Genomic DNA, 20,747 nt, shown 5'->3' with positions numbered 1-20,747 from the left:
TTTAACATGAAATTACTTTTAAAAAGTTTATGAACAGCTACATAATATTTTTCAGAAATAGAAGTTGTGAAGTGGTGGCCATTGTAAAAGTGGTCAATAAACTGTATCACCAATAATTGTGAAATGAGTAAGGATCTATTAATTATAATATCCCTTATATCCCACCTAATTTTATTTGTTCAAATTCTGGTTTGTATAATACTAACATTGCATACTAGCTTTCTTTTGGTGAGTAACTGCAAGACTATGCTTTTCTATTCTTTTATTTTAAGTCTCTTCTTATGGTTTTAAGTGGGGCTCTGCAAGCAGCACATGATGGATATTGCATTCCTATTATTCCAAACTGATAATCCATCTTTTAATTCATGGGTGTGATACATTCAAATTTATTATGATAACTTACATAATCATTCTTACCACTTTATTTGCTATCTTTTTTCCTCTGCTTTTTTCTGTTTTCTTGGGTTCTATTTTTTTAAATGAAGCCTTTCCAGTTTTCTTCATTTTCCTTTGCTTGGTGGAGTATATTTCTATTCTTAGAGTGGTTATCCACCATTTCTTAACATCCAGCCACACTGGATCCTTGTCTTAGTCTGTTAGCCACTTGTCTTAGTCTGTTTTGTGCTGCTATAACAGAATACCTGAGACAGGGTAATTTATAAAGAACAGAAATTTATCCTCTCACAATTCCAGAGGCTGAAATGTTCAGGATCAAGGCACCAGCATTTGGTGAGGGCTTTCTTGCTGCATCCTCAGGTGGTGAAAGGCGAAAGGGCAAAAGGGGGAATGTGTCCCCACATGGCAGAAGAGCAGAAGAGATGAACCCACTCCAGCAAGTCCTTTTTTTTTTTTTTTCTTCCCTGAGACAAAGTTTTACTCTGTCACCCAGGCCAGAGTGCAGTGGTTCATTCACAGCTCACTGTAGCTTCAACCTCCCTGCACTCAGCTGATCCTCCATCCTCCCACCTCAGCCTCCCAGGTAAGTGAGACTACAGATGCACACAACCATTCCCAGCTAATTTTTGTATTTTTTGTAAAGACAGTTTCACCATGTTGCCCAGGCTGGTCTCTAACACCCAGACTCAAAGGATCTTCCACTTTGTCCTCCCAGAGTGCTGAGATTATAGGTGTGAGGGACCACCACCACGACAGGCCACAAGTCCTCTTTATGGCAGCATTAATCTATTCCAAACAACTTCCAAAAGGTCCCATCTCCCAACACTGTTGCATTGGTGAATCAGTTTCCAACACATGAATTTGGGGGGACGCATTCAGACCATAGGACCACTCTTCAAATACCCAAGCTTCCTCCCACCTCATGCCTTTGCACTTGTTGTGCTTTCCTCCTTTGTTCACTTTTAACAAAGCTTCAGTTATTCAGTGTTTTTGTCTTCCTTGTTAATATGATAGTGATCTTCCGTGACATACTTTTTAGTACCGCATCTTAGATTACCCATGAAAGATTTTTCTTCCCATCTTGATTAGCCTGCATCTCAATATACTTCTGAACCAATTCACCAGACCTTGGGTTCATATTCACTCAAGCCAAAGTAAAATATAATTTTGGGTAGTTTCTCTTTAAAACAAAAATCATGTGAATACTAAGAATGTTAAGATCATTTTATGCCTGTTATTTTTCACACATCTTTGCTCCCTTCACTTAACACATAACAACGGATTCTGAAACTCCCATTTTCAAAGGTTACTTCCTAAACATGTGGTAGAAAAGTTAAGGTTGATTTTTTTTCTTTTCAATTCATTTTCTGCCTAGTTTCAAAAAGGGTCTAGAAGAGCTGTCAGTATAATAACTAAAACAAGGTGAAAGCATGCTATAGGCAACAAAGAGAAACGAGATAATTATAATAGATAACAAAACTAAAGGGCACTAGTAGAGTGGAGCACTGTTGTTAGCTAACCACCTAACAATATCTCCCGTTTTGGATGAAGACTGTGATAGCATGAGGATGAGCATTGTTTTAGACTGGATGTCGGGACTGTCGGGATGTGGAAAGGTGCCTGCCAGAACTGTTTTTTTGGGTCTGAGCCTCATTGATACTGAGTGCTTGTCTCTCACAATTGTTAGCTAATACCTTTCGTTGCTTCTCGTGCCACTTCTAGAGCAATCAGAAGACCGTCGTGAGCCAGGAAGAGGTACTATATAAAGTGAATTCTATAATCTGTAAAATACAATAAAGTGAATGGCCTGAGACTAATAATTCAGAAGCTATAACTTGCCCAATTATCAGTGGTGATTTGTTTCCTAGGTCTTCTCAATGAAAATGCTACACGCAACTGAGTTCCCAGATCATTTCATTTGTTATAGATTCTAATGGCTGGGGCCAGCATCTTCCCTGTGATCCTTAATTGTCTTATTAAAAACAGAAGGAAAGTTGCTTATGAAAGGACTTAAATGTAAATGTAGATACATTGTCTGACTCATTTTCTCCCCATTGATTTTCACCATAATTTCAGAGAAGTTTACCACAGAAAAACATTTGTTCCCAACACGTAATAAAAATCACTCTCGGCTGGGTGGTGGCTCACGCCTGTAATCCTGGCACTTTGGGAGGCCAAGATGGGTGGATCACCTGAGGGCAGGAATTTGAGACCAGCTTGGCCAACATGGTGAAACCCCATCTCTACTAAAAATATAAAAATTAGTCGGATGTAGTGGCACGTGCCTGTAATCCCAGCTACTCAGCAGGCTGAGGCAGGAGAATCACCTGGACCTAGGAGGTGGAGGTGGCAGTGAGGAGAGATAGTGCCACTCCAGCCTAGGTGACAGAGTAAGACTCTATCTAAAAAAAAAAAAAAAAAAAAAAGCTCTCAAATTGTCAAATTCATAGGTACTGAAAGGAAAATGGTGGTTTCCAAGGGCTTAAGGGGGAGGAGAATGGGAAGTGAGTGGTTAATGAGTACAGAGTTTCAGTATGGGAAGATAAAAGTAGTTCTGGAGATGGATAGTGGTAGTGGTTGCACAACAATGTGAATGTATCTAATGCTGCTAAAAAATGGTAAAAAATGCTAAATTTTATATTCTGTATATTTTACCACAAAATAAATAAACACATACATACATAAAATAACTCTCAGGAGTTGGAGCAGTCCCTTCAAGGACCACATGGCCTTTGTTGGGGACCAACCTGGGCACATTAACTTCTCTTGCACAGACCAAAGGGAAAACAAATGCACCAAGCCTGAGTTAGTTCCCATAATCCTCATTGTGTAACATACACACATAACATTCAAAGTATGCACATTACTCAATAATGCAGTTGATTTCTGCCTTCTTTGGAGTTTAAACTGATCCATGTGGCTTTCATGATTAAGCAGCCACTCTGGCCTGTTTAGTATTTAAGGTTTTAGCAGGAATTGCAAGCTTGAAGAATGAACTACACTGTTCATTGATTCATCAAATACATAGGACAGATGTAATCCTTTGACTAGTTTGTGGAGACAGTGGGGTGAAATGGATAGAGAATGAGCTTTGAAGTCAGACCTAAATTTAAATCCTGGCTCAGCCCTTTACTCCTTGATGATCAAATGGTTTATACTTTTGTTGATCCACATTTTTCATGATTCTCTATTTGCAAATGTGCCCACTTGCCAAAATTTATTTGTAACCCCAAAATCAATACTTGCAGCAGCACTTTCACGGTCATTTGCAGACTTTACTTGTAACCTCAAAATCAATACTTGCAGCACTCTCATGGTCATTAACAGGCATACACAGAGGGATAAAAAATTTGAATTGCCCAATGTATACATGGCCAGCTGGGGTAGAACAGCTAATTCTATGCTTTCTTATTCCAGCTCACAGACTGAATAAACAAGTGGTCTATTTAGGGCCACTTTTTTGCATCTTATGCTTTTTGTTGGTTATTTCACTGTTTAAAATAGCCCCAAGCATAGTGAAGTGCCATCTAGTGTTTCTAAAAGCAAGAAGGCTGTGATGTGCTTGATGGAGAAAATATGTATGTTAGGCCAGGCACGGTGGCTCACACCTGTAATCCCAGCACTTTGGGAGGCCAAGACAGGCGGATCACCTGACGTTGGGAGTTCGAGTCCAGCCTGACAAACATGGAGAAACCCCATCTCTACTAAAAATACAAAATTAGCCAGGCATGGTGGTACACGCCTGTAATCCCAGCTACTCGGGAGGCTGAGGCAGGAGAATCGCCTGAACCTGGGAGGCGAAGGTTGTGGTGAGTCAAGATCGTGCCATTGTACTCCAGCCTGGCTGACAAGAGCAAAACTCAGTCTCAAAAGAAAGAAAGAAAGAAAGAAAATATGTATGTTAGATAATCTTCAGTTGAGCATGAGTTATAGTGCTGTTGGGCATGAGTTATAGTGCTGTTGGCCATAAGTTAAATGTTAATGAATCAGCAATACATATTAAGTAAGTTGCCCTTAAACAGAAACACACATGAAACAAGGTTATGGATTAATTGGTTAACAAAAATGTTGCGACCAGAGGCTCACAGGAACCTAACCCCATATTTCTCCTAGGAGGAATGTTTAGTATACAGAAATTCAGTGTTTGCTGTGATTTTATAGCACATAACTGCCACAAATAAAGAGAATCACTTGTGTTTACCTTTGCAAAATGTAATATCCTGCTTACATAGTACTCCATTCTTTCCGTGCTGTGGCAGGGATTAAGGCTATTTACAAATGGTTGGTTCCCTCTTCTTCCAGGCACAAAGGGGGAATGTACTTTCTCAGTCCCTTTAAAGTTAGGCATGTCCATGAGACTTGCTTTCACCAATGAAATGTGAACAGAAGTCACATGTATTATATCCAGGAAAAAGCTTTTCACTGCTAGTGTTCAGTTCCAACCATCCTTTTCTCTGCTGCCAGCCTCATGGAGGCATATCTCCATACAGAGCCCCCATCACCTGGGTCTCTGCCTACCTATAGGAGGATACAGTGTGAGACAGAAATAAAATCATGGTATAGATAAGGGTTTAAGATGCAGAATATATAAAGAACAACTACAGTTCAACAAGAAGACAACTCAGTTAGAAGGTGACTGAAGGACTTCAATCAACATCTCTCCAAAGACGATATACAATTGGCTGATAAGCACATGGAAAGATGTCCAACACCATTAGTCATTAATATAATGCAAATCAAAACCACAATGAGATACTGCTTCACACCTACTAAGATGGTTATAATTTCAAAAACTGGAAAATAAATTGTTGGTAAGGATGTGGAGAAACTGGAATTTCTGTGCATTGCTGGTGGGAATGTCAAATGGTGCAGCCACTTTGGAGCGCTGTTTGGCAGTTTCTCTAAAAGCTAAACAGAATTACCGTATCATCCAGCAATTCCACTCCTAAGTATATATGCAACATAATTGAAAGCAGAGATTCAAACATAATTGTACACCAATGTTCACTGAAGCATTATTCACAGTAGTCAAAAGGTAAAAACAACTCAAGTTCTGTCAACAGATAAAATGGATAAACAAAATGTAGTATATACATGCAGTGAAGTAATAGCCACAAGCAAAGCTCTGATACATGCTACAACAGAAATTAGCCTTGGAAACATTATACTAGGTGAAATAAGCAGACACAAAGGACAAACATTGCATGATTCCACTTATATGAAGTATCTAGACTAGGCAAATTCATAGAGATAGATAGTAAATTAGAGGTTACCAGGGGCTGAGGGGAGGAGAAATGGAGAATTATTATTATTTGGTATAGAGTTTCTGTTTAACATGATGAAAAAGTTTTGTGATGAGATAGTGGTGATGATTGCATGACATTGTGAATGTACCCAGTGCCACTGAATTGTACACTTAAAAATGGTTAAAATGAGGCCAGGGTGGCTCATGCCTATAATCCTAACACTTTGGGAGGCTGAGGCGAGTGGATCACCGGAGGTCAGGAGTTCGAGACCAGCCTGGCCAACATGGCAAGACCCTGTGTCTACTAAAAATACAAAAGACCAGCCGGGTGTGGTGGTGAGGGCCTGTAATCCCAGCTACTCGGGAGGCTGAGGCAGGAGAATCACTTGAACCCGGGAGACGGAGGTTGCAGTGAGCCGAGATCACGCCGTTGCACTCCAGCCTGGGCAACAAGAGTGAAACTCCATCTCGAAAAGAAAAAAAAGAAGGTTAAAATGGCATATCTTGTGATATGTATGCCACAATAAAATTTTTTAATTAAAAAACACTGCAGTATGAAACTAGTGATATTTTGGTGGTGGTTGACATATTGTGGCATACTCTAGCTCATCCAAACCAAACCTTCTTTCCTGTCTGTTTCTCTAAAGTGGCGTAACATAGGCCCTCTGGGATTTTATGGCTATATGCAAACTATAACCTGCAGGCCAAGGTCTTACCTTCACTGATCTTTTGACATTTTGGAACAGGAAAGACCAAATTCTCACAATTGCTTTTATGATTCATTTGAAACTTAGTGGGCAAGGCAAGTTACTCAGACTGAAAGTAGCCATGGTAGTGAGAAATATATCCTTTATAATGTATAAGTGATTTCCTTGGTTTTCATATTTTCTGGTTGTTTCTCAATCATTTATTTAATATGCAGAAATGAAACTGCCTTAAACGAACTGACTTGAAACAAAGTTACCTGTATTTTAAAATGGGTTTCCAGCAATGTCCTGTGATCAGCAAGCTCCGGTCTCTTGCAAAAAGAATTCTTTCTTTGGATTATAGCATGTCATTATGAATCACCTTGGACACTTGAAAACTTGAATTGGTCCTAGAATTTCTTCTGTCTTTGCTTTCTAAACTTTATTCAAACTGGCTTTGCATAACCCTGTGAAACTAATAATAATAATAGAGGGGGGTAATGGACTGATTATGTTATATGTGGAGGGCAGAATCAAAAACAATGATTTAAAATGCACAGAAAAGATACCATGTAGGACACTCCTAAGGACTCCACATAAGAAAGAGATAACTCAAAATTCAGATATTCTTTGGACAGATTTCTTGGTGTCACCCAGTATTAGCATCTCCTCCTTTCCTACTAATGGAACCTGATTGTATTCTGGGCAGCAGTATGCCCTACTAAGGACCATGTTTCCTGGCTTCCCTTGCAGCTAGTCCTATCCAAGGGATTCTAAATAGGAGGTTAGTACTTCTAGTAAAACTCTTTAAATGTTGTTCATCCAGCTGCCTCTTACCCTTACCCACCTTCTTACCTGGAAAGTGAATGTGATGGTTGAGACTCCAGTAGGCATTTTGCAATCTTGAGCACAGAGGTCACTAACATATGGGATGGTGGGTGCAGAAAGACAGGAAGAGCCTAGATGCTTCATGGTTTTTATAAAATGCCAAACCAGTCCTAGACCTCTATTCTTAGGTCATGATTACTAGCAACCCAAAGCAATTCTAACTTCTAGTTTTGTTGTTATTTTTAATAATAATAAAACTGATCTGACAATTATGTGCATCCTTATAGTTCACAGTGTATTTTCATCCTTTTGTCACTTTATTTTAAAATGTGTTTATTTTTATTATATTTTATATTGAACACCAACAAAGAAAATAATTGTAATAATTTCAAAATGCAATACCTGGATATAATAAATATCCTGTATAAACAATGACACCAGTCAGTATCTAGAAATGTATGTAGATGTAATGAACAAAATGACTAAACTATAAATCTAAGATAACTTAAAGCTATGATCTTTGTTAATTTAAAAAAATTCAGTTTCATATGAAGAAATTCAGGAAGAAAATTTCAGGACCCTTGATCAGAAGCTTTCAGTGCTCATTATACTACTTTGGTGTAGACAGATATTCAAATAAGGCTAAAAAAGAAGAGTGTTTCCGTTGAGGACATGATCTAAGAAATAAGTGAACTAGTGTTCTGTAGAAACTAACTAGCTAGCCATCAGGATATTTCCACTAAAGGACTCCTTATACTAGCAACTAACCATGTTGAAAAAACCTTAGCCAGTATTACAAAAACAAAACATTTAGAGTAGTATTTATGAACACAAACATAATAGGTTCCTTGCCTTCTACAAATAATCATCTTCGAAATGCTAAAAGCAGGTTCCAACTGGGGTTTCTATCTGCGGTGAGAAGGTGCAGATACACATGGGGTGATCTACTGATTGACTTTCTCAAAGTATTCTTTGGAAACAGTTTGATTTTACTTAATTTTAGGAGGCTCTAGTGTCCAGTTTGCTGGGCAGACTTCTCCGTGGGTGTTTTACAAACTGGAATGCCTTTACCAAGCAGAGGGTCTCTTCCATGCTTTAGCCCACTGGGAGGTCATTGACACTCAAATGCTTGATGACTTCATGGGGGTCAATTATGAAGACTCCTCTTAGTGCAAACCAGGACCTTCTACCAGCACACCGTAATCTCGGGAAATGTGTTTAGTTAAATCTGACAAAAGTGTGATGCTCATGTGGCCCAAACCACCATCCTTTCTTGGTATATTTATCCAAACAAGATGGCTAAAGTGGGAATCCACTGAGACTGCAACAACTTCACAGTTCACATTGTAAAATTCATTGTCTTTATCACTAAAAGCAAGAAATTGTTGTGAACACACAAAAGTGAAATCCAAAGGATAGAAGAAAAGCACCAAACATTTCCTGTTATTATCATCAGGGCTGAGATCTTTGAACTCTCCATTGACAAAGGCTGTACCTTTAAAATAGAGTGACAGCAAGGGCATGGTATGAGGAAATTTGTGCCAAAGGCAAATTCTGCTCGACCAGAATCAGACCACAGTATGTTTGTCAAGCATGTTTTCCCCAGAAGCCACAGGCCTAAGGACTACAGAGACAGGATGGTGCACACATGTCGGGCAACCAAAGCCAGGAACAGCCTTCCCACAGCAGCCACCATCTTAAGTGCATGCAGGAGCCATCTTTTCATCACTTTAAATCCTCACAATAACTCTATGAGATGAATACAATTATTCTAGTCCTAGAGATAAGGACACTGAAGTCCAGAGAAGGTAGTTAACTTGGCCAAAGTTGCCCACTTAGAATTTGTCATGGTTAGGACTCAAACATTCAACGTCTAATGCAGTTTCTTTCTCCTACACTGTAAGTAAATATTAACTTAGTTGATACTGGAGTAGCTATTCCCAAAGTGGAGAATCTTTTTTTTTCCTCTATTAAGTATAAGAATCACTAACTTACTAGAACACAGTTTGATAACAACATGCTAGCATAAAAAAGGAGTTTCATTAAGGTTTGGGCGGGGGTTTCGTTGTTGTTTTTCTTCTTCATGGGGAACTACACTGTGTTTAACTCATCCTCTTTACTTTGAGAAAACAGAACACCCGCCAATACATAAATAATTGTGAGTGTTCATCAGTTCTTATTATTCCTGGGAGTTTAGAAAGAAAACAGGAAGGGAGAAAAGAAAAGGGTACTGTAGAGAAAGGGCAAAATTCTGGGGATTTGGAAAAGACTGGGAGACAGAAGAGCTGTGACTACTCTGAAGTATGTGTCAGCTGAAATAGACAACTTGGCTTAATGTGTGATTTGCTGGGACTGTTGAAGACAGAGTTGGGCAACAGATAAGTTGTCATCATACTCTTTGAAGTGCTCTTTAGCTGTTTAATCTCCTTTACAGCTCTTCTACTGCTCTTTTTACTTTTTGAAAGAGAATTTGCCAAGGATACTGACCATTTAAGCTTCTGACAGTGATAAGCTAGAGCCGGCCTCATACTGCCTTGCAAGAGCCAATTGGTCAGTTTTCAGGAATTTTGTAAATCAGTTGTTAAATACAGCCATTATGAAAATTTAATGATATAAACTTATAATTAAATAAATTACATTTTTTAAAGATGATAAATACTTGAAATTCGTCACTTCCTAATTCTTTTATCCTGTTCCACTGTTATCTATATTCTTGAGACTGTTTTGCCTGTTATATGTGTATGGCGGGAGTGCTGTGTGATGCTATGTGTATCTCTTCCCAATTCCACATCCAGTGACGTCACATTGGTAGCTTGAATGTGGGGTTCATAGTGGGATCACATACCCCATGGAAATTGGCAAATGCTACAAATCAGTGCCTAACTTATTTTTTATTGAATCTTTGTACTGTTTTTGTCTACCTCTTATGGTTTTTGCATTATTTTAACTTTGTATTGTAGTCATTTGTCTACTTGTCTTATACCCTCTGCCGAATGTAACCTCTTTCCACCTAGGGGTGGTTTCTCATTCATGTGTGTGTTCTTTCTCCACAAGCACTCAACAATTCCTTACACTTGTGTATCACAGATAACATAACAGAATAGCATAGACTGAGTGGCTTAAACAACAGAAATTTATTTTCTCACAGTGCTGGAGTCCAAAAGTCAAGGTCAAGGTGTCAGCAGGGTTGATTTCTGGTGAGGCTTTTCTTCCTGGCTTGCAGATGCTTTTCTCTGTGCACGCTCCTGCTTATCTCTTCCTCTTCTTACAAGGACTCCAATCTTATTGAATAGGGTCCCAGCCTTATGACCTCATTTAACCTTAATTACCTCCTTAAAGGCCCTATCTGCAAATATAGTCACATATAGGGGTTAGGGATTTGATATGTGAATCATAGGGGGTACACAATTCTGTTTATAACATAGACATTTATGAATTATGCATTAGACTGCTTCAAAGCCAAGAAATATAGAGCCTTCAGCCTGTTGCTCTCTCTTTGTTAGTTACACGATATCATTTCAGCCTCTTATTAATGCTTCAAGGTAGATATTATTGTCCCCATTTTACAGATGGAGATATTAACTTTCTATAAGAGATAAAATAACATGCCCAACTACATGCAGATGGTAAGTGTTACATCCAGTATTGGAACCCAAACAATCTGACTCCAGAGTCCAAACATGTAACCCCTATAAGAAAATGCCGTCCTGTTTTTTTCATATTTGTATATGTGTGTATTTTATCTAAAGGCAGTATTGAAACTGTTGTGAAATAAAGTTGGCAACTGTTGGGGAATTTTTAGTAGGGCATATATGCAAATGTGTAAACAATCTGCAAAGGGTGTTTTGGTAAAATTGAGATAAGGGAGTCTATTTAAGTGTAACTTAAGTAGAAAATGTTCAAACCCCAAGTTCTTCCATTTCTGCAACCTTTTCTATAAGACAAGATAAAATAAATGTCGGATAATAAATGTCAGATAATGCTCCAAACTAAATGGAAAGTATTTTCTAACAAAACATTGACATTTAATATTCTAAATAAAATAATAAACTAACAGTGTTAGAAAGAGTGGGCATGTGAGAGCTAACAGGCATAGGAGCAAAGCAACTCATGTGACTTTGAATTGTAGTACCAGCTTAGGGCATAACATAATTATTTTCCTTAATTTGTTCAAACAAAGTTAACTCAACTTGAAAGAAATTATCTGGCTTCAAATACAAATGGGTGTCACTTTTGTTGCTTCTTCTGAAATAAACAGTACATTGACAGTTATTCCATGCATCCTTTACTTAGCATCTCCTCCACCCACCCCACAGCACTAATCTTTGGTGAAAAAGCAAATGCTTTGATGGAATGAAAGAGAAGCTTAATGAGTTTTACGCAGGTTCCTCTTGAAACCTCACTTGTGTATTCTGTTGCTGTATGTGTCAGTCTAGATCCTCTAATAACCCAGACAGCTAGAAAGGTAAGGTTTGAATACAGAATGCATCCATTCAAAAAACACTTATTGAGTATCTAGTACATGCCAGACCCTCTTCTGGGGGTATACAGCAAACACAGTCCTAAGTACTCACATTCTAGAGGGAAGAGAAAGACAATAAACAAATACATCATTTGTCAGCAACCGATAAGTTCTTTGACAAAAAGCAGACTAAGAGTTTATCAGTTTCAGCACTGTTGGCATTTTGATGGGGATCATTTGCTGTGGGGGCTGACCCACGCATTGTAGGAAGTTTGGCAGCATCCCTGGACTCTACCCACTATATATGCCAATAGCGGCTCCCTCTCCAAGTTGCAATAACAGAAAATGTCTGTAGACGTTGTCAAATATCTCTTGGAGGATATTGTTACCCCCAGTTGAGAAGCACTGGGTTGGAGGATAGGGGATAGAGGTGCTAATTTATTAGGATAGTCAAGGAAGGCAGCTAAGGTAGCCATTGAGCAAAGACTGGAAGAAAGGAGGATGACACCATGCAAATATCTGGGGGAAGAACCTTTCAGGCAGAGGGAATGGCTGGTGTACAGGCCATGAGGTGAAATGAACAGCAAGGAGGTCATTGTGAGCAAAAGACCTGAACAAAAGGAATATGGTAAGAGACACAGTCTGCCAGGTTGTAAGGAGGCAGGGTCATGGTGCTATATTGAAGACTTTGGCTTTGCATCATAGAGGCATGAGAGATAATCCAGGGTTGTTGTTTTGGGGGGTTTTGAGGTTTGTTTGTTTGTTTGTTTGTTTTGAGATAGAATCTCACTATGTCACCCAGGCTGGAGTGCAGTGGCACATTCGCCACTCACTGCAGCCCCAACCTCCCAGGCTCAAGCGATCCTCCCAGCTCAGCCTCGAGAGTAGTGGGGACCACAGGTGTACACCACCACAGCCTGGCTGGTTTTTTTTTAATGTTTGTAGAGGCATGGTCTACCTTTGTTTCCCAGGCCAGTCTCGAACTCCTGGGCTCAAGCAATCATCCTGCCTTAGCCTCCCAAAGTTCTGGGGTTAGTTATGAGCCACTGCACCCAGACCATCCAGGGTTTTGAGCAGAGCAGTGACACACCCTGGTTTATATTCCAATAGAGTTGTTATTGCTGCTGAATAGAGACTCAACTGCAGAGGCACAAAGGTGAAAGCCGGGTCCAGAAGCAGCCACAGCAATAGTTCAGGTGAGCACTTAGTCATAGCTAGACTGGTCCTGCAGGGATGGTGGAAAATGACTGGATTCTGGATATGTTTTGAACCTACATTCAACAAGAATCCCTGTTGAATTAGACATCAAGTGTGAACAAAAGAAAGGAGTCTTTGAAAGATTCTTCTTTGAAAATACTGCAAATGAGCTTTTATTTCTGATTTTGATCCTAATCCTAGGGGAGTTTAACATGATGGAGACATTGTTTAGGCATTAGGCATTAGACTGTTGTTTCCTAAATTGCTTCCTGAGTAAACCAATTAAAATTATAATGTGGGCCTCCAGGAGAAAAGGGAAGGAGCCAAACTTGGTACAATTTCACCTCTTAAATGCCACTTAATAGCACTTTTCTCCTATTGCTTGGGTAATGAAATTCTGGCAAATAGGGGCAAAATGAACACAGGGGCCCTCACGAGCAGCCCATCCCTATTTGCTCACAGCTGTAATGCTACCTGATGGTCCTCTAGGTTCCCATTTGGGAACCACTGTGTACTTTTTTAAAGACCACCACGTGCAGCAGATTCAGGCAGCATCTTTCCCTTCTCTGTACAACCTGCCTTCTGAGATGCTCAGGTGCATTTTAGATATTACCTCCCCAAATTGAGGTAGATTAAACAAGGTTCCAAGCTTCTCAAACTGCAGGTGAGGGGAAACGTGAAATAAAGGCTCAGCGTTCGAATTAGTCCCTGGGTTAAGTTGGATTTTATAAAACCTTCCGAATGTATCAGCTCATATCTGAGATTACACTTCAGGAGGGTTGGCCTTGACCTTGTGGTTGTGTTTGGCTTTTCCTTAAACTAGTGTTTCTCCTGGTATGGTCTGAGGTGTTTGTTAAGAGTGCACAGTTCTGGCCTCCTTTTCAGACCCAGAGGGATGAAAATGGCAATCATCTTTAATAAAGGTCTCAGATGATTCTAAAGTATGCTACTGTTTGAAAACCACTGCTGTATCATTTAGGAATTGCATTCACTTCCTAGCAACAGAGACTGTAAATAAAGAAATAGTTTATTTCTCTCACTCAGAAGTTCAGAGAAAGGCAATTCAGGGTTGGTCTGGTGGCTCCATGGTATAAAAATTTTTTTTAAAAATTTTAAGTCCAGGCTCATAACTTTCTGTCCTACTATCCTCAGGTTACAGCTTCCATTCCCATTTGTAAAGTTACTTCATGGCACAAGATGGCTGCTGGAGCTCTAGCCATTGCGTTTACATTCCAGACAGGAAGCAGGAAGAAGGGGGAATGGGCAAAAAAAGGTCTTGGCTAACAACTGCCTAGCCTCCTTTAAAAGAGTCTCCCAGAAGTCACACCCTTCCATGTCATTGGCCAGAATATATAAGGCCACATGTAGCTACTAAGGAGCTGCAGAAATATTTATTCTTAGCTGAGTATATTGATGCTCTCAGTAAAATGGGGATGTTGTTAAGGAAGAAAAAAAATGGATATGGGTGGGAAAACTGCCACAACTCCCTTATACCACCATGCCATGGTGTTGTGGAAAGACTGTGTAATTTGGAGATTTTTCACATACTGTCTGTTCATTTTGGCTTTACTTGGGAGCTGTGTGTTGGTTATGTTCTGGAGAATACCGAAGGAAAATGTGTTCATTGTTTCTGTGGTCAGCCAGGCAGACCTATTGGAAATCTACTGTATCTGGGTATGGTTTGGTTTTTTTCTCCTTCTTTCCCATCCATCTGCCAGTCTCTTCAGTCTCTTTTTTTCTTGATAAAGGAGAACAGAAGGAGAAGATGGGGAAGTCAAGCTCAAAAGTGGCTCTGTCACTTTATAACTATGTGATATTCAATCTGATGAGTATGAAATACCCACCTCCAGGGTGTGCAGAAGTTTTATGAAATACTGTATATAAAAACACTTCAAGCCCTAGGGTCACTCAGTAAGTCAATAGTTCAATGACCGCTTCCTTCATTCAGATCAGGCTTGTCCAACCTGTGGTCCACAGGCTGCATACAGTCCAGGATGGCTTTGAATGTGGCCCAACACAAATTCATAAACTTTCTTAAATTATTATGAGATATTTTTGCCATTTTTAAGCTCATCAGCTATCATTAATGTTAGTGGGGTTTTTTTGTTTCTTTTTTGTTTTTTTGTTTGTTTGTTTTGTTTTTTGAGACAGAGTCTCGCTGTGTCGCCCAGGCTGGAGGGTGGTGACATGATCTCAGCTCACTGCAAGCTCTACCTCCCAGGTTCATGCCCTTCTCCTGCCTCAGCTTCCTGAGTAGGTGGGACTACAGGCACCCGCCGCTATGCCTGGCTAATTTTTTGTATATTTAGTAGAGATGGGGTTTCACCATGTTAGCCAGGATGGTCTCGATCTCCTGACCTTGTGATCCGCCCGCCTTGGCCTCCCAAAGTGCTGGGTTTACAGGCGTGAATGTTAGTGTATTTTATGTGTGGCTCAAGACAATTCTTCTTCCAATGTGGCACAGGGAAGCCAAAAGATTGGGCCCCCTCCCCATCTAGATGGTTAAGAACAATTGATTCTGAAATCGGCCAAGAAAGTCTAACTTCTCCTTTGTGGGTTCCTGCTTTAAGAAAATAAGGATACTTTTGATAAGGAAAATGTTGCCACCCAAAAATGTGAGCACTTTGCCCTTAGGATTTCTTGTTCTTGCCAGAGCTGGTGGAATCCCCTGCTGAATCATATATCTAGATGTAGAAGGAGACACCTGAAAAATTGGCTGAGATTCAACAAGTTCTCTTCCCTTTTCTGGGCCTTCTAGATCTCTTGAAGAAAATGGGAATCCTACCATTTGCCTGACAACTGCGTAAGGTTGGTTGGTGAGGGAAAACAGTAGAAAGCACTAAAACTCACAAAGTGTGGTCCCTGGACTAACAGCAGGACCTGAAGAGGAGTCAGAAATGCAAATATCCCCACCGCAGGCCTACTAAATTAGAAAGCTGTGTTTTAACAAGCCTTCCAGGTGATTCTGATGTAAGCTATAGTTTGAGAACCAGTGCTCTAAATAAAGTGCTTTGCACACTTCTTTAAAAAAAAAAAAAAAAAAAGTCAGCTTACTTTTAGTACACTTTTCTCCCAAATGCAGAGTCGTTGCTTCTCCAGCCTCCATCTTTCTGCCCAGGCAGAAATGCTATCAAACGTGCAGTTCCTTCCAACAAACCTCATCTTTCCAGCTGGGCGAGGCTTTGCTTTGTAGACTTTATTTGCGCACTAACTAAAGCACTTGCGATCTGTCTGACACACACTGAAGTTGCTGCCAAACCTTTCCTGTTGCAGAGTCACACCTTAAATAAAGGCCTTCAGCTATTTCATTTTCATAAGCCAGTGTATTGTGTTCAAAATGCTTTTGTTTAGGGGAAAGTTACCTAGTATGATTTCACCGAGGGTGGAATCACAGGACACCTTTATCTGGGAATGTCTCAATGTAGCAAAGTCTCTAACACATTCAACAGATGTGCTTTTGAATAAATATGCTCAGTACACACAGAATGAAAAATACAGTTATCAGCATAATGGGTAATAGCTTGGTAATGATCATCATTGACAAAATTCTATTGGATTTGCTTATTTACTCCAAAAAATGAACAAGTGAAACATGTTTGGACTAAAATGAACAATCTGCAGGATTTTCAGGGATTGTGCCAAATTTTATTTTTGTAGTGCCAGAAAGTATACTCAGTATTTTCCCATTACCCTGGGTTCACTTGATGTTTGTTTTGGGCTATACAGTAGTTTTATTGTGGAGGATGCCAGAGGAAAATGCAGGCAGCATTCCTGTATCCAGCCAGATAATTCAGGAGAGCTGTTTCTCCCTCCCTCCTATCCATCTGTTAATCCCCTTTGCTCGATGAAAAATTTGGGAAGTCCAGCATCTAAACACCAGGAGGCGACACAAAGCTAACATTAGAGGGATGCGTTTTTCACCTGGGCTTCAATGGACTTTGAAGAGGGTTGGAGGTCCTGAAAGGACTAACTTATTCTCCTTCCTCAGAGCAAGCCACATCACCTACCATGTGATATGGGAGTGATTTGGGAGGTTGTTAATTTATTAACTGATTTATTTTAGAAATGGGGCATCTTGCTATCTAGGTGAGTTCTTAAGTCATCTATCAAATTATTAGTTGCCTTGTGAGAAGATATTCTAGCATATTCTATATTTGAGGAATTACTGGAATAATTTTGAGTGGTTATCAGTAGGCTTGAATTATAAAAGGTGACAAAAGATGTCCAGGAAAGATAGAGCTGTGTTCCTAAAGAGTAGTCACTGCCTCTGTTGACTTCAGAATTCAGTCTTCAGGATGGATCTCAGCACACCAAGGGACTTATTTACTCCTAAGTTTCTCCAGAGTCCTCCGTCACTGCTGACTGCACCTTCACTCAGTCATGTCATGTTGGGATTCATTTATTCTCCAGTCTTCAAAGTATCGAATGTTCTTAATCTCATTTCTGGGTGTGGACGCTGCCCAAGACGGGGTAGTCAGGGTCCTCCTCTGGGGAATTTGGAATTGAGAAAAGTGAGTCACTCTAGGACAGGCTCTTGAACTGATGCTGTGCAAACTCAAGTGCCATGGGAAACCTGAACCTTTGAGAAGATGAGAAGCAGATCCGCAGGAAGAGAAGAGAGCAGAGGTAAGAGGACACTGGGCTCAGAGAGAACAGAAACTTGGTACAGTCACCTTCCGGTGGCATATTCTGTTTCCTCATGAGACCCTTTTATATACGTGGCTAAATTTCTGAAAAAACACACACATACACACACACACCTTTATAACACTTTGCCATTTTTCCCCTGAAATCAAACTAGTTTTAATACCATTGTATCCCTTGCAACCTATTTTTCTTGCTTTTATTAATGTAAGTGGCTTCAGGGTTTGGTCTCACTCTATAAGCCAGCAGTGTTGCTGCACATTCCAAAGCTGGCCTGATGCAGTGGCTCACACCTGTAATCCCAGCACTTTGGAAGGCCAAGGCAGGAGAATAGCTTGAGCCCAGGAGTTCAAGACCAGCCTGGTCAACATAGCAAGACCCTGACTCTACAAAAAATTTTAAAAATTAGCCAGGCATGGTGGCATGCGCTAGTAGTTCCTGCTACTCTGAGGTGGGAAGAGTGCTTAAGCCCGGGAGGTCAAGGTTACAGTGACCATGATCACGCCACTGCACTCCAGCCTGGGTGGCAGAGTAAGACCTAGTCCAGGAAGCATCTGGATTGTTCCATTTAGAGTAGTCCAGGCTTGATAGTATAACTATCATCATGTATTCATGTTATTTATTTTTATTGAGAGCCACATGCTTGTGCCTACACTCTCATTTAATCATCTCAGTCTTATGATGGGTATTTTGAACAGTCATATAACTTGCTCAGGAACCCAGAGATGAGAAACAACAGAGCCTTGACTCGGGTCCAGATCTACCGGCTATGCCCTAGAGGGTGCAGGGAAGAGTCCAACTTGGGCCAGCCTTAGACAGTATCAGAAAGGGCTTGGTTCAAAGTACCAGTTCAGAAGGGCTCTCAGGCCTGACTGTGCTCTAGGCAATGGACAGGGGGTGTGTGAGTAATTAGAGGTGATTAAAAGGACGGTCAATGGAACTGCAACTAGACTCTGCATTTTCAAGCATCCATAGTAATTCATCTCATATTAGCAATTGTCCCTAATGTTCCATAACGATAATGGGAGTTGTGTGAATGACAAAGTAATGATGGAACAAGGCCTTTCTACAAGCAATCTTCTGATTTGGGAGTCAAAGCCCATTCCCCAAGACATGAGACTGGGCCTGCTTTTTTATACCTGGCCTTTGTCTGATGAGGCATATGGCACAGGGACTCTTCTGAGGATGGAACGCTGTGCAAGTCTCTAATAGGCAAATTGCCAGCTTCTAATCCCAAACTAGTGATCTGGGTTTTTACTTTTTCTCAGAGTACTGGTCAACAGTGAGCTGTCTTCAGAACCCGGCGCCATTCATTCCTGCCCCTGGGCATAGCTCTCTGCCAGCTGCCTATAGGAAGGGGCTTATACAGACCCTGCCTTTGGAAATCTAGCTAGTCTGGGACAAGAATTCTTTTTGTAATTGCCTCTGGGATTTGATTAAAAGGATGATAGGCACATGATAGTGAATGGTTACCATCATTAGTTATGAAAATAAAGATAGCTTTCACATTTTTTAAGGCCTTGTCATTACAAAGCCTTTTCACCCCCTCTTCTAACATTTATGACTTAGTTTCTGGAGATCAAAGTAGACAGAACTTTCGCAACTCTTCACCCCAGCATTCCCAAAACATGTGTTCATACCCACAGCTCCCTCAATGCAAAGGAATTAGACCAAGTTTAGACCAAGTTTGTAGAATGTAACAAAAAAAAAAAAATTTTTTTTTGAGACAGAGTCTTGCTCTGTCACCCAGGCTATGGCGTGTTCAAGCAATTCTCCTGCCTTAGTCTCCTGAGTAACTGGGATTACCGGCATGCGCCACCAGACCGGGCTAATTTTTGTACTTTTAGTAGAGACGAGGTTTCACCGTGTTGATCAGGCTGGTCTCAAACTCCTGACCTCAGGTGAACCGCCCGCCTCAGCCTCCCAAGGTGCTGGGATTACAGGTGTGAGCCACCATGCCCGGCCAAATGATGACTTTCAGAGCCCCCAGTCTTCCATCTTGTCCGTTTGTTGAATGAATGCCTTGTTTCGCAAGAGGTGGTCATGCTGTTAAATAAGAGATACTTGAGAGTATTTTCCATGATGTCATCTGAGCTTGTGGGATTTTTTTTTTTTTTTTTTTTTTTTTTTTGCCTCTCCTATATAATAACATACCTTCTATATTAGCCAGTTTTTTCTTTCTCTAGTTTTGCGTGTGGCTGAATGGTGAAATGTCTATTTTCTTTTCTCAGGCAAAATTAGCTGCTTGGTGCTTTCCCCAGTTGTTGTTAGGGTTGAATGAGCCTCATAAAGTACAAGAATATGTCCTAACAGTCGTAAACAAGAATGTTCTAGGATGTGCAAAAATCCTCATGTTAATGACAATTTTTAATTACACGCTCTGCATCCCAGATTTAGTGAGTCTATTTCTGATGGATGTCAGCTGCTGCCTGCCTTACACAAGTCTCGAAACCTGGAGGGCTTTAAATGTAGGTGGAGGCTGAGGTACCTAGGGGTTTGCCAAGTGCCAAAGACTGGCTTTAACTCCATTGCTGAGGCAGGTGCTGACATATCCCTTTGGCTAGGGAGGCACGTCACATGCTGGAGACTAACAGAGAAAATGGTAAAGCCAGCTCTCAGGGGAGTCTGCCGAGAAAGCCCTACCCTCTGGTTCACCAGCATGTCTGCTGAATTCTCTGTTTCTAGGAAAATTTAATGGCTTTGTTTTTCCCTCACAGAGAGAGGGGAAAATCCCAGATATGGATGATTTGCCTGACTCTTGCTTTAAGGATGAATTTCTCTGCTTACCATAGGAAACTCGTCTGCTGTTGACTTTCATAAAGGTTCAGGACTGTGGAAGTCAGTTACATCCTGCTGGGGGAGTCATCTTCCCAGTAAGTGGGAATAGGCATGTGGTTTGAGTAACCGGCAAGTCATCTATATGCTTTCTGTCCTTCAGGTACACCAGTACTATAGCTGTCTCCCAGAAGAGAAAGTCCCTTATGTCAACAGTCCTGGAGAGAAACTGCGAATCAAGCAGCTACTACACCAGCTGCCGCCACATGACAATGAGGTAAGGGGCTAGAGGGGGCTTATGCAGAATTTTCTTAGTTCCTTCTGTGAATTGTTACCTTTTTCATAATCTGCCACCAATGAGATAGCCAAAGAAGAACTCTGGCCATTTATTTTAGGTTTTAGCTTCCTTAATTACAGCCAAAATAAACTGGCCAACAATTTACTTCTAGAGAGTATTACTAAAAAAGGAGAAACTCATTATAAACTGGATTGGCCTCTATGCCTGGCACTACTA

At 40.5% G+C, this 20,747-nt stretch overlaps 3 protein-coding genes and 1 pseudogene across 5 annotated transcripts in view; 3 read left to right on the top strand and 1 right to left on the bottom strand.

The window, feature by feature from the left end:
• Nucleotides 1-20,747, top strand: part of THOC7 (THO complex subunit 7) — a 738,093-nt gene that overhangs the window by 387,741 nt on the left and 329,605 nt on the right. The gene's annotated exons all lie outside the window — the stretch shown is intronic.
• PSMD6 (proteasome 26S subunit, non-ATPase 6) overlaps nt 1-20,747 on the top strand; it is a 1,096,682-nt gene that overhangs the window by 923,990 nt on the left and 151,945 nt on the right. The gene's annotated exons all lie outside the window — the stretch shown is intronic.
• The window catches only part of PRICKLE2 (prickle planar cell polarity protein 2), a 353,218-nt gene that overhangs the window by 263,579 nt on the left and 68,892 nt on the right, over nt 1-20,747 (top strand). For all 3 annotated transcript variants that reach the window (XM_050781222.1, XM_050781224.1, XM_050781225.1), the window contains one exon: nt 20,397-20,510. In XM_050781222.1, the coding sequence (XP_050637179.1) occupies nt 20,397-20,510 (114 nt within the window). The remainder of the gene's footprint in view (nt 1-20,396; nt 20,511-20,747) is intronic.
• Nucleotides 8,100-8,851, bottom strand: LOC126948831 (thioredoxin-dependent peroxide reductase, mitochondrial-like; annotated as a pseudogene).

This window comes from Macaca thibetana, chromosome 2, assembly GCF_024542745.1.
Source record: "Macaca thibetana thibetana isolate TM-01 chromosome 2, ASM2454274v1, whole genome shotgun sequence".
In the NCBI taxonomy this organism is placed as follows: Eukaryota; Metazoa; Chordata; class Mammalia; order Primates; family Cercopithecidae; genus Macaca; species Macaca thibetana.
Note: the sequence above shows the minus strand (reverse complement) of the source record. Positions and strands in the feature narration are given on the sequence as shown.